This window comes from Poecile atricapillus, chromosome 9, assembly GCF_030490865.1.
Source record: "Poecile atricapillus isolate bPoeAtr1 chromosome 9, bPoeAtr1.hap1, whole genome shotgun sequence".
NCBI lineage: Eukaryota > Metazoa > Chordata > Aves > Passeriformes > Paridae > Poecile > Poecile atricapillus.
The window spans coordinates 11,026,173-11,038,681 of record NC_081257.1 but is presented as its reverse complement, the minus strand read 5'-3'; the positions used below and the strand labels follow the sequence as shown (position 1 = coordinate 11,038,681).

General features: G+C 39.0%; 1 protein-coding gene across 1 annotated transcript in view; it reads right to left on the bottom strand.

Moving 5' to 3' along the window:
* The window catches only part of CACNA2D3 (calcium voltage-gated channel auxiliary subunit alpha2delta 3), a 388,427-nt gene that overhangs the window by 92,982 nt on the left and 282,936 nt on the right, over window positions 1-12,509 (bottom strand). Inside the window, exons 17-18 of the mRNA XM_058844987.1 lie at window positions 11,009-11,083; window positions 278-361 (exon numbers count right to left, since the gene is read on the bottom strand). Coding sequence (XP_058700970.1) covers window positions 278-361; window positions 11,009-11,083 — 159 coding nt within the window. The remainder of the gene's footprint in view (window positions 1-277; window positions 362-11,008; window positions 11,084-12,509) is intronic.

The window sequence follows — 12,509 nt, the reverse complement described above, 5'->3', positions numbered from 1 at the left end:
TTGCTATCCAGCACAAATACACAATGGGATGCATGGAGACCGTAAGGGTGATGAGTTTTACCAAAAATACAAAGAATCTGTGTTTGTGGTACATGCATATGTAAGGAAGAAGCAATGCAAAACAGTTATAAAATTCTGAATGAAATAAAAGGGACTATTGTCCTTCCCCTCCTGAGAGCAGTCAGGTGGCCTCTCTAATGACTACTTAAACAGTTTCCACGTACACTAGTGGGATGCAACAATGTCTTCTGACAGGGTTTTAAAACACATCACTTACCACATCATCTCTGTCTTCCCACTCCACCTCAGAAAGGTCCACACTACTGTAGTTGGGCTTTCTTCGTTTCTTTCCCTCTTCATACTGGTATCAAAAAGGTGAAATTGTTAGCACATCCTGTTTTATTTGTACAACAAATTTGATTTTGTATCAGAAAATTAAAAAAAATTCTAAGTGCATGCTGATGGTCGGCAATACATTTAGCAATAGGTGGCTTAATTCACACAAAGTGCACCATACTGCTACATAAATACTCCCTATGAACTAAAACCCTGTATTTCATGATTATTTGCATGATCTCTTGCCACAATGCAGTGCTTTTCTTGATGGACACACAGGGAGGTCAACTTCAGATGCTGTACCTTTTTCTCCCCATCTGGAAAATACACGAGACCTTGGATCTTGCAGTTTATGTTAAATATCTCCAACTGGCTCTTTCAGCTGTACAGGAAGTTATATTTACTATAATCTTATCAACAAAATGTTTATCCATTTCATTTCAAACAAGATAAAATGCAAGTCTTTGGGAAGTATGGTGTTAATGTTTGCTGATACTTCATTTTATCTACAACTTCATGGGGAAAAGTAACATAGTAATAATGATAATGTAGGGTGTTTTATCACTACTCACTGTTACGCTGTAAATCACACATTTAAAATAAACATTCTTGTGACAAATTAATTTGACACCGAGGTGTTTATAACGTGGGAAATTCTGCCCTCTGCTGAACATTCAAAATCAGCCTATTAGTGCAACCACACAAACCTGGCTCAGTGGAAGAAAGGAATGCTTAGGAAGACCTTGTGAATAAAGAATCTGACTGGTTAAGTAAAATTAGGAGAGTACACTTGAAAAAAAAGTAAATTTGGGAGAGAATCAGCATAACATGAAATCCGGTCTTTGATCAAGAGAAACCACAAGTCTGTTTATGAGGTATGACAGGAGACATTGTGATGCTGTGAAATATCCCCAAACTGCTTTTGTGACTACTCAGCAGAGGATAGAAGCTGTACCTGTAAGGCAATATATATGGCTGATTCTCCTCCCTCAGGCCAGGACCAAGTAGACCATAAACCAAACCTGTCAGCGTTTGAGACAAGCCATTCATCACCACAGCCAGTGCTGCAGGCACTTTCAATCATGTTCTGCAGATTACACAAAGACCAAGGGAAAGCCTTGCTCTCTGAGCACTAAGAAGGTTATTTCCATCCTGACTTTTTCCTCTCTGAATTAAAAATTCTCATATAAATCCCACAGTTGCTTTTGTAGACATTACTTAAAAATAGGAACAACAAAAATCTTCCTGAACAGCAAAATTTTACAAATCTTGACTACAATACCATAATCACAAAGAGATTTTGAGATATTGGTAGCACTGTAAAGTTTCTCCTAGTACAGGCTTCACTGAGCTTCCTTAATTTTTGCTCATAAAGATTTGGATACCCTATATTTTCTTAAAGACAGTTCTTTTAGGAAATTCTATGGGATAAAATCCTGAGTCAACTCTCGTCTTCTGAATAAAAAAAAATCCCAGTGATTGGTATAAGTTCTGAGAAGTGATAAAGATGCAATTGAAGAGTATTTCCATGCACTTTTCTTGCCCTCTGCTAAAACCCACTATTGTTGTAACAAGGTTGTCTAATTCTCATCTGCTACTATTCAACAGATGGGTAGAGAGATGCAAAGAACTTCTGCTTTTAGCACACCCCAGACTTTGAATTCAGGCAGCTCAGTTCTACAATTAATTCTTGCTATGTGACAGCCCTGATAGCCAGAGAGATAACTATAGCCAAATACTGAAGTACAAAATTTGCAGGCAATCTAATTAAATCTCAGAAGAATAACATATGAGAGGATAACATCCCAGTCATTGCCAGGGCTTGATTTCTGTAGCTGTGTTTTGCAAGCCTTTCACTATGGCTGCAGCTATATCAATATTATCTTTAATCTTTACAGGGAGTAACTACATCTATTCTCTGTGGCTGCACCAATTAACTGAATAAATCTTTGATTTGATTTAGTCATTCTAGTATAGAAATGGTTACAGTCAAGCTCTGAAATGCTGAGAGCGGAACAGTGTTACAGAGACATTAGCTGGGATCATTTGAGTAGAGCAAACAGCTCCTGTACTGATTCCAATGTTTAATTACATCCTCCCTCACAGATGTTGAAGAGCTTCTGGGCTATACTGCATCCTCAGACATGTGCAGATCCTTAGGCCAAGAGAAGTTCATCTTGTGTGTCTGACAGCAGAAGTAGGCTTCAAGCCCAAGGCAAACCATTAGCATCATACTGATTATGGAGTTTGTATTTATTTTAATCATATAGATTCCACACCTTACACTCAGAGAGCAAAAAACAAAACCCAAAAGCAAACAAATGAAGATCTGGATAAAACACCCAAAAAAGTTCTGCAGAAAAGAATCTGAAGCATTCATGTCTTAAAAATTTATACAAGTCACAAAGCCAAAACCCAAATGGTCAAGTAAGAGTTAGGCTCTATAAGCATTCAAAGGAATGGCAAATGCACTTAAATGCATTTAGGACAGGAACTAATAAAGTATTGAGATGTCTAACTCTTTATTCAGCAATCACACTTTAGGGGCTACTCTTTAATTGCCTACACAGGAATTCAATAGCTCAGAAAAGGACAACAGAGAAAACAAAACCAACTCGCAGGAAGGATGGGATACAAAACTTATTTGTACTTATTCTGCACGAAGATATCACTTTATTCTCAGCAGTAAATTTACATTATGCTTATGTAACCAGGGCATCAAACATCAAACATCAATGCAAGCAGATCAGATAAAAAATACTTCATAAAAATAATGTTAAAATCTATTCTTCTCTAGCTTCTTTCTGGTTTTATTCTTGGTAAAAGTTTTTCATGGACACTGAAGCAATTCCCCAGGTTTTAAAAATATCATTCATCTATATCTTCTTCTCCCATAGCAAACCTAATCTAACCTTTTATCTCTGATTTCCTGGGTAAAGTATAAAATGCTGATTGAAGCCTGATGTCAAACCCATCTGCGAGATTACTATAAAGCATTGAAAAAAATCATTAAGGGACCCATTGGGAAAGATAGAAACTAGGAATTCTACCAAATTACTCTGATTTAAGTACAGGAGAAAAAGAGCTAGATTTAAAATGTGTGCTGTTAATCTTTGGCTAGTATAAAATATGAGGTGATATTATATAGCAGTTAACCCCAGGGAGGAAAAAAATAGACACTGAAAAGTGTTAAATATCTGGACTGCAAAAGAAACTTTTGGTCCACTCAAAACTACAGGATAGTTCTTACTTGTTGTTTGTGAGAAAAACACATAATTTGGTTTTTCCATTAGAATGAGCTATATCTTACTCAGTATCTTTTGTTTGAGATGAGGCCAGACTCTTACAGCACTGGGTGATTCAAACAACGTGTGACGTGTGTGTTGCTTAAAGACTGAACCACATTTTTTCACCACCCTGTACACAACCATTTACATGTGCCATTATTAAAAACTTTGCTTTGATTTTCTTGGGTTTTTTTTAACACAAGCAGTCCCAAACCATCTGCATTGAATATGACCAGCCACGTGTTTATGGAGTCAGAGTGTAGCAATCTGATCAAGGACAGAGCAAGCTACTCCTTAACAGCTGCAATCTTGGGTCTAAGGTGATTGGAATTTCTCAGACGTGCTCCATCTGGATAATGGGGAGGTGGCAGAGGGGGAGTTGCTGTGATAGCAGCCTTGGAAGCATCACCAGATCTTAGTGAACTTGCTAAGCCAAAATGTGGGATCATCTGTGAGAAAATATTGTGGTAAGAAAGCACCTACTAAAACACAGCCAAAACCTAGAGAGGTAAAATAACTTCAAGGAACAGCTCTCCATTGCTACACTACTGATGTGTACAAAAGTAAGGAAATAGGTACTGAAAAAACTCCTCCAATCTTAAAACATAGAATCATTCAACAAAGTTTCATCTTTTTGATGAAGAGTACTTCAAAATTTAGATAATGTATTATACTCATTGGATTTATTAATATCATCAGGCTTTGAGAATGACCCCTTTTTATTTTGTTTAGAGGAGACAAGTGTATTTATGCAAAAATATTTTTCTGAGCTTGAGTTTTTCATAATAAAATACATAATATAATTCTTTCTATAACTGTAATTTGCACTAAGCCATCTTGCAAAAGTATACTTATCTACAAAGTCTGATTGGAAAGCTTGAATGAACAAATATCAGAGGAAAAGCAAAATTAACTAAAATTACACACTTTTCCATGCAGTTTAAAATAAACAGGCAGAGATTGTATACGCTGTATGTATCGCAATTCCTGGTCTGGGCAGTTATTCAGCTCCCTCCCTTCTCTCAGACTCTGCACACTAAAGCTACCACTTATTTATTGTCTGGGGTGGCTTTGACTGTCATGCAAAACCTGCAGCTTTTGGGGTGGAAACTGCATCAGACCTGACTTCCCATGGTCAATACAACCTTCACCAGCTCCCCCAGCACAAGCTGCTGCTCTGTCCCACTGCTCCCACTGTGGGGATTGTGCGAGGGGAAAGTGTGATTCAAAAACAAACAAAACAACAAAAAACCCCAAACAAACAAACCAAACTACAATAGTAGTGAAAAAATCCCTTTCCCTGCTTCACCTGCTTATAACCAGATAATACAACATCACCCACAGTGACTGAGCTTTCATTCTCCACATGCTGCTCAGCTCCAAAACATTCTGCCTGGGGATACATGTGAAGCAGCATTTTAATCTAAATCACTGCTGCTTGGCCTTTAAGCTCTTTATTTCATTTGGAATACTTCTTTTCTCTGCTCACATGATCCTGATTTGTCATTTCTGATACTTTAATTTCATGGTTTCCATCCAGTTTGCAACCTCAAATGATCTCTTACTGACCTGCACTTAGCCTTGAATCTCTAGAACACTGAGAGCTGTTCAGTCAAAAACTGAAGTTTCTTTCTACACACACCTCCTTAGTTTAATATTAAAAAAAGGTGATACCTTGATTCTCTCAGGAAAATAGGAAAAAGAACTTCCCTGTGCAAAGACAGGTTTTCATGACCAACCTATTATTTAAGATGTTAATCTAGAAGTTCCTAGGTTATGGTTGGTAGTAAAAAACAGTTATTTTGGATGGGTTCTCCATGACAGATGGCAATGAAAAGTTGCTGCACTATAAAATTTGCAGAAATACTGCAGAGAAAAGCTGAAAACAAGAGTCATGTCATTTGTTAGGGAAAAGAGAATAACTTAGTTCTAAATTTCCAGGCAGAGAAAAAGTAGGAACTATTAGATGTGCCATGTACACAGGAGAACCATCTGACAAAGCAATAGAAGAAAATAGTTCTTACGCCACAGGTATTAAACTAACCCTGTCTACTTACCCTCCTAATGTGTGTTTGCTTTTCAAATGGTGCAGTAATGTTTAAAATGATAAACAAATATGGAAATATACAGGGTGAAGTAAAAGTCAATATTAAACTCCAGCTTTAGGTCCCACACCTTGAGCCTGGCCAAGAAGTTCATCGCTGAGCACACATTCTCAGGTGGATTGCAGTTAATTATCACAGCAACATGGATGTGATTTACTCCACTGAAGAAAACAACTCCTTTATTTGGGATTTTATTTGCATTCTTGGGATTTATCATTTGGGATTATGTAAAACTGGCAGCTGCTTATAATTATTTGGGGTTTGAGTAGAAATAATTAAAAACATCTGCCTTTATCTTAATACTACCAGACTTAAACCCATGAGCTCAGTTATACCTAACTTCAAAGCTGAAAGCAAAGAATAAAAGAAAGCTTCGCATATTGCTAACAAATTTTCAGCGATTCATTTATATGTACGACCAGTTATTCAACAGCCTTCAAACCTTTAATTATCTTTTAAATATATGTAATTTTGCACTTCTAATTAGATAGCAATTTAATGCTCTCACAGGGATTCAGATGGGCTGTCTTTTTTGAAATGTAAACTCCAATAGGAATAATCATTGGCATTCAAGTGATTGAATTCTTCAGTTATTTAAATGAACGTGAGGCATTTACACTGCTCAAATCATTTAAATATTCTGCTGTCAGCTACAGCTGTAGAGTTTTATGGAGTCAATGAATAAAGCAAGGGTAAGTGTAGGTTATCTTACGTTCCAGGCAGGACTCCCCAGAGAGAAATGAGATTTGCTGCTTCTGAAAGGCTAACACTGCTTAAGTGGGGCATTAATGTTTCCCCTGACACTCAGATTTCTCTGTTTTTCTATATAAGGAGAAACAAATTTTCTCAAAATTTACAGCTACAAAAGACTTAATACTGATCTAGAATCTTCCAACACCCCAGGTCCTTCAGCTTAACACAACACATGGTGACAGTTCACATTCTAAGGCTGAAATGGGAACTTAGGCACCTGAACCACCAATATATTTTGTGAGGGCATTTCAATATTGTATAAAGGCTTTGATTTCTAGCTGTAACTTTCCCAATCAAGACTGATCAAATTAAAAATGTGTATGCTTGTATAGGAAGCAAGGCATCAGCTGAATTAATTTACAGTGTAAGAGCATTCACAACCATTCATAAACCCCATTACAAGCCTTCCAGAGCTTATATTGAGTAAGAATAAATGTCTCAATCTTCTTAGAGACAGAGGATTTTGATTTAAAACCAGAAATATTACAAAATCTTCAGTAATCAGGGATATTATTAAATTAATTCATAAATCAGAACACATTTTTAACCTCAGATTTATTTTTAATAGTGGTAGAATATAAATAAAAGATGCAACTTTATTCAAGAACATATGCATTTGTCTTTAAATGCATATTTTCTTTAATTAAGAAACTCATGCTCCTTGTTCAGGAACTCTGAGTATTCTACTCTAAATGAACCTAGTAATTACTGAAAGAAACCCAACCTAGTTCCACTCCCTGAACAAAAATACAAATCCCATTGCTAGCTATGAATCAAAAAAGCCACGGACCTCAGAAAAACTGGTAGCAACCTTGCTATTATTTATTGAAAACCACACAAACATTAGGGCTGAGAGGCAACAGCACAAACCCCTAATACCAGATAAGGGTCACCACGGTGGGGATCTGTGACTGTGGCAGACATTCATCTTCCAGGGACATTCCTTAATTTCTCTGCAATCCCGCTACACTTCCCTAAGACAGCAGTTTTCCCCTGGCACCAGCCTTGAACAGGCTGCAGCGTGATAGTTGCAGCACTGACCAATCAGCCACAATTGATGTGGTGGCTGCTTCTAAGGGCATATCTAAGGGATAAAAAGTATTTATCCCCTGTTTCTCATTCTTCCTTTGCATTCAGTAAACTCATTTCTCTGGCAAACGGCAACATCATCACCATGACATATTGTCATTTTAAAATCTAACAGTGTAACATCTGGCACACACCACAAGTGTTAAGAGGCTCCTGAAAAGCAGATTAAATCTGCCATGATCACAAATGAGAAAGACTCTGTCCTCATGCGCACATTTCAATACAGGTAAGGAGCCTCAGCACCAAGTCAAGAAAAATCTGTAAATTCACTTTTGAACTCCCAAAAATTTATTATTTTTTTTATTAGCAGTTGGTCGTGGTTTTCAACGGAATATAAAATTCCAGATTACATCACACAACTGAAAAGATTCTCTCGTGGAAAATAAAATACAACTCTGTAAAAATATAGACTTTTAGGCAAAGTCAGTATAGAGGAGCATTCTGATACAACAGTATTTAAATAAAAAAAAAAATAAAAATTCCATGAGCTACAGTCTACAGAGCTGCCATTGGGATAGGAAAGAAGACTTGAAAAGGGCATAATTAAAAAAAAAAAAAAAAAAAAAAAAAAGAGAGAGAGAGAGGGAGAGAGAGAGAAAGAGAGGGAAAAAATAATTAAACTAAAAATTCAACTAAAATTAAGCGAATGGCTAAGAGAGTGAGAGGCCTGGAGGGCGGGCGCGTGCCCGGCGGGTCCCGGCGCTCCGCGGGCCCCGAGCCTGGGCGGGGCTGTGGCGCCCCCTGCCGGCCGCCGCCCCGCGCTGCAGCCGCGGGCACACGGGCAGCGGGCGGGAAAGGCCCACGGGCCTCAGAGCCGCTGCCCGGGATCCCCAGAGCCGCTTCCCGAGATCCCCAGAGCCGCTGCCCGGGATCCCCAGAGCCGCTCCCAGGGATCCCCAGAGCTGCTCCCAGGGATCCCCAGAGCCGCTTCCCGGGATCCCCAGAGCCGCTGCCCGGGATCCCCAGAGCCGCTCCCAGGGATCCCCAGAGCCGCTGCCCGGGATCCCCAGAGCCGCTTCCCGGGATCCCCAGAGCCGCTGCCCGGGATCCCCAGAGCCGCTTCCCGAGATCCCCAGAGCCGCTCCCAGGGATCCCCAGAGCCGTTCCCGGGATCCCCAGAGCCGCTTCCCGAGATCCCCAGAGCCGCTTCCCGAGATCCCCAGAGCCGCTGCCCGGGATCCCCAGAGCCGCTGCCCGGGATCCCCAGCCCCTCTGCCGCGCTCTGTTGTTGGCTTGTGTGCCACCATTCATGGCCCTACTAATGCCTGAAGGGAAAGGTTCTCTCTGGTCCCTCTGTGGGACTGGTGGAAGGTGCCGCTCCAGCCGCCTCAGCCAGCCCCGCTGAGCACTAGCGAGCACCTTCCTCCCCTCCCTGCAATCCCTGCCGTGAGCACCCAACCCGCCAGCCTCACCGAAAGCCAAGTTTACTCAAAAAACCAGCAGAAGAATCAGGAGAAGAAATCCCCCCGAAAAGCATTTTTAAATATAAACCCAATAGAATAATCAGCACAAAAAGGCAGCCGGCTGAATGACTACACACACTGCACAGTGTTAGATAAAAATCTGGTGTAGCGGAAGCGTTCTGTGCTGTTTGCTATCCTGTCTCTCTGCTCTGTGTCCCACAAGACAATGCTTTAAAAAGCAGTACATCAGCTCCAGAGCTAATAGATAGGGGGCTAGGAACTCAGGAATTCAGTAATATTCTAGTTTTACATCACTGCCAGAAAATGTAACCACAGCATAAACCAGACTGGATCAAGTCAGTAATCAATGAGACTTGAATGTAAATCTAAGACAGAAATACTTCTAGAGAGTATATTTCGTGAATTATCTAATTCCAGATCTACAGACCTATTTTCACATAGATATTGTCGCAAATTTTGTGGAATTTTAGAATGGTATCAGGATTTGGCCTGCAATATTAAACCAAGGGCCCAGGCCAGCAATCACTTCACTCTCAAAAACTCCACTGAAGTCAACAGGAGACTCTCATTACCCACCACTGACAGAACCCAGAGGTAAAAATGACTCTTCCAAAAACCTGAAATGAACAGACCATGAATATATCACAATAAGTTCCCCTAGTTGACAGCTTATGGGCTACTGACCAACATTTTGATTTTAAAAAGAGATTCCGATGTATAAGGTAATGAAGTAAGTGCCTTCAAGATGTACATTTGGTGAGGGATAGTAAAGCAAACCAGCTTTTGCCTCACTAAAGCAAAACATCAGAAATTAGGAAGAGGGTAAGACCCTCTGTCCACCTAACTTAGAGCTATCCAGAGTTCCTGGACCTCATTACCTTCTGTTTTATAAAATACCTATTATATAGTGAATAAATACTAATAATTTTGAAATAAGTAATTTTCCTGAAGAGAAAGGGACACTACAGCAAAGACAAGAGTTATCAAACTCCTGTGATGTAGTGAGAGAACTTTCAAATACACTCCTGTGGCTTGCAAACCTGGGATGTCAGATTCACCCATTAAAGCTTCCTTGTTGCACTTTTCATTAAGTTCTACTCCAGTTAAAAACCAAACTAAGTGCAAATACAAATGTTAATTTAGTGTGTAATTCCTAGCACGAATCTTAGAAAGACAAATTATTTTGCCTGGTGAAGACTTGAGATATGCTAATGACTTAATAAATCAAGCTTGTCAATAATTTTATTTTCAAATTAAATTATCCACGCGGTTAATATTTCTGTTTTCTACTGAAATATCGTTGAAATTGGAGGTTGCCAGGAGTTCCAGCATGAGGAACACATGTGGCAGCCATGTGGACGCAGCAGTGGAACCATTAATGCCAGTGCTTTGCTAGGAGCCAGTGGTGATGGAACACTTGACAGTGCTGTTCCTAAACAATGATGCAACCAGGAATGTACCAGCCCTCTGGGGTGTTAACTTGATAAACATTTGCAAAACAGTAACTTTATTTTTCTTGCTGTGATTAGTGCAAACATGATGATAAGGGAAACTAAAGGTAAAATTTGCTGCTATTTCTCTTTTAGTACAGAAAATCCCTAGTGCTCCTATTTTGCTTAAAAATATGCTTTACTGAAATTTCTGCACATATATTAAATTAACTTTAACACTTTAGCATGACAAATAGGGGTTATTACACAACACTAGAGCATTCCAACATTCCATTTCAATGTAAAATGAACATAATTATAGCAATTTTTGGCTTTGCTATTTTGCAGTAATGGACGTCTGCATGTTTTGCAGAAGCAGCTTGTATATTTATTTTCCTAGGGGTTTTTTTTCATGCTAACTGTTGTTTCCAGAGGTAAATTTACCAATAACTGTGATGGGTTATGAAATAGAAAGTATCTGCTCCATTGTACTTAATTTTTAACGAAGGCTGTTCATACTAGGAAAAAAAAAAAAATGCAACACATAGAGCTAAATAGAATAGATCAAAAAAGAGCATTCTTACCAAAGGCCTAAGTTCTGGATGAGTCAAAATATATCCATTGTTTGTAATTGCAAAAGCATATCCATGAATACCTAACTGTAAAAGTAAATGAGAAAGAAATACTAATTAGCATGTTCCCAGTAAACCCTTAAACAAAAAATCAGGCAATAATTCAGCTATCCAGGGCACCTGGATATCCAAACACAGCACAGCCTTTATCCACACATATGCTGTAACATAGGCAAAGATCCCTGACATTTTGTGCAAATGAGAATCTGTCATTGTGATGAATTCAGCGTAGAGCACAATTTTACACTGTCACAAACTCTGCTGTCCAGGGCACAGGGTGTGTGACAGTCAGTCGTTATTTACATATATACATATATAATATAGCTATGTAAGAGATGCCTTAGCATGTGGCAATACAGAACATGGGCCAGGGCAAAGGGGTGCTGGAATATCATAAATTCCCCTGTTCCCAGGAGTGCACAGTTTTCCTCACTTGTTGTTAAAGAACCAGATAAAGGTGAGGAAAGTGCAGCTACAGTGAGCAACAGTAACCAGAGTAAACAGATAAATATGTGATAGTTACATCTTCCCATTTTAAAGGATCTCTGTTATTTCCAGTTCAGCTTGAGCCACAGAAGGCAGCTCTTTCTGCTAAAGAATTTCCTCTAAGTTTACATCTTTGTACCCAGTGGAACTGTGGGAGATTCCTTGAGAGCAATGAGACGCTTGATGAGGCCCAACAGTTCCCAAATTTAGCATTGTACTTATTTAAATAAAAATACTGGTCTGTTTACCAATATGCTTATTACACAGCTGATTGCATCCACTGAATGCAATAAATGTACCTTTAAATCCTTCATGTGGTTATGCAAACATCCCCTCCTAGCATAACCTTGCTGCTAATGTAGACTTTTTCTACAGGTTCACTATGTATCTTTTGCCATGCAAAGAGCATCTTCCTATCCTTATTTAGCCATTTTTTCAATTCCTCAGACAATAGAATATCCACCTCAATACACTATGGTATTAATAAAAAAAAGAAAAAAAGAACTTGAAAGTCCAGCACTATCTTGCTTTGATATTTACTTTACAGTTCTCACTACTAAATCTTGTTATTTTACTTAAGTGCATTCTTAAATGCTTTGCTGAAGTGCGTCTTTAGGAGTTTGTCTGACACAAAGCAACTTGAGCAAGGCTGAAAAATCTGAATCCTTTCTAAGAGGCAAAAGGGAGAGCAAGCCTATTGTATTCTGTGATTTTTCTGGAAATAGAAAGCAGAGTGTGATATTATGGCAAGGTCACAGGTAAAACATTCCAGGTTAATTTATAGTGTCTCTGTGTGAATGGTTGTGTATGGTCAACTGTATCTGCCACACAGAGGATTGTTTCATAAATTAGTGGTTTTCCTATAGCAATAAACTTCAGTGAGAGCAATAGAAGGTTATACGTTCTTGGCATCTCTTCATAAAGGAGGGATAACCAAAATAATAACAGTGGACATATTTTAACTATT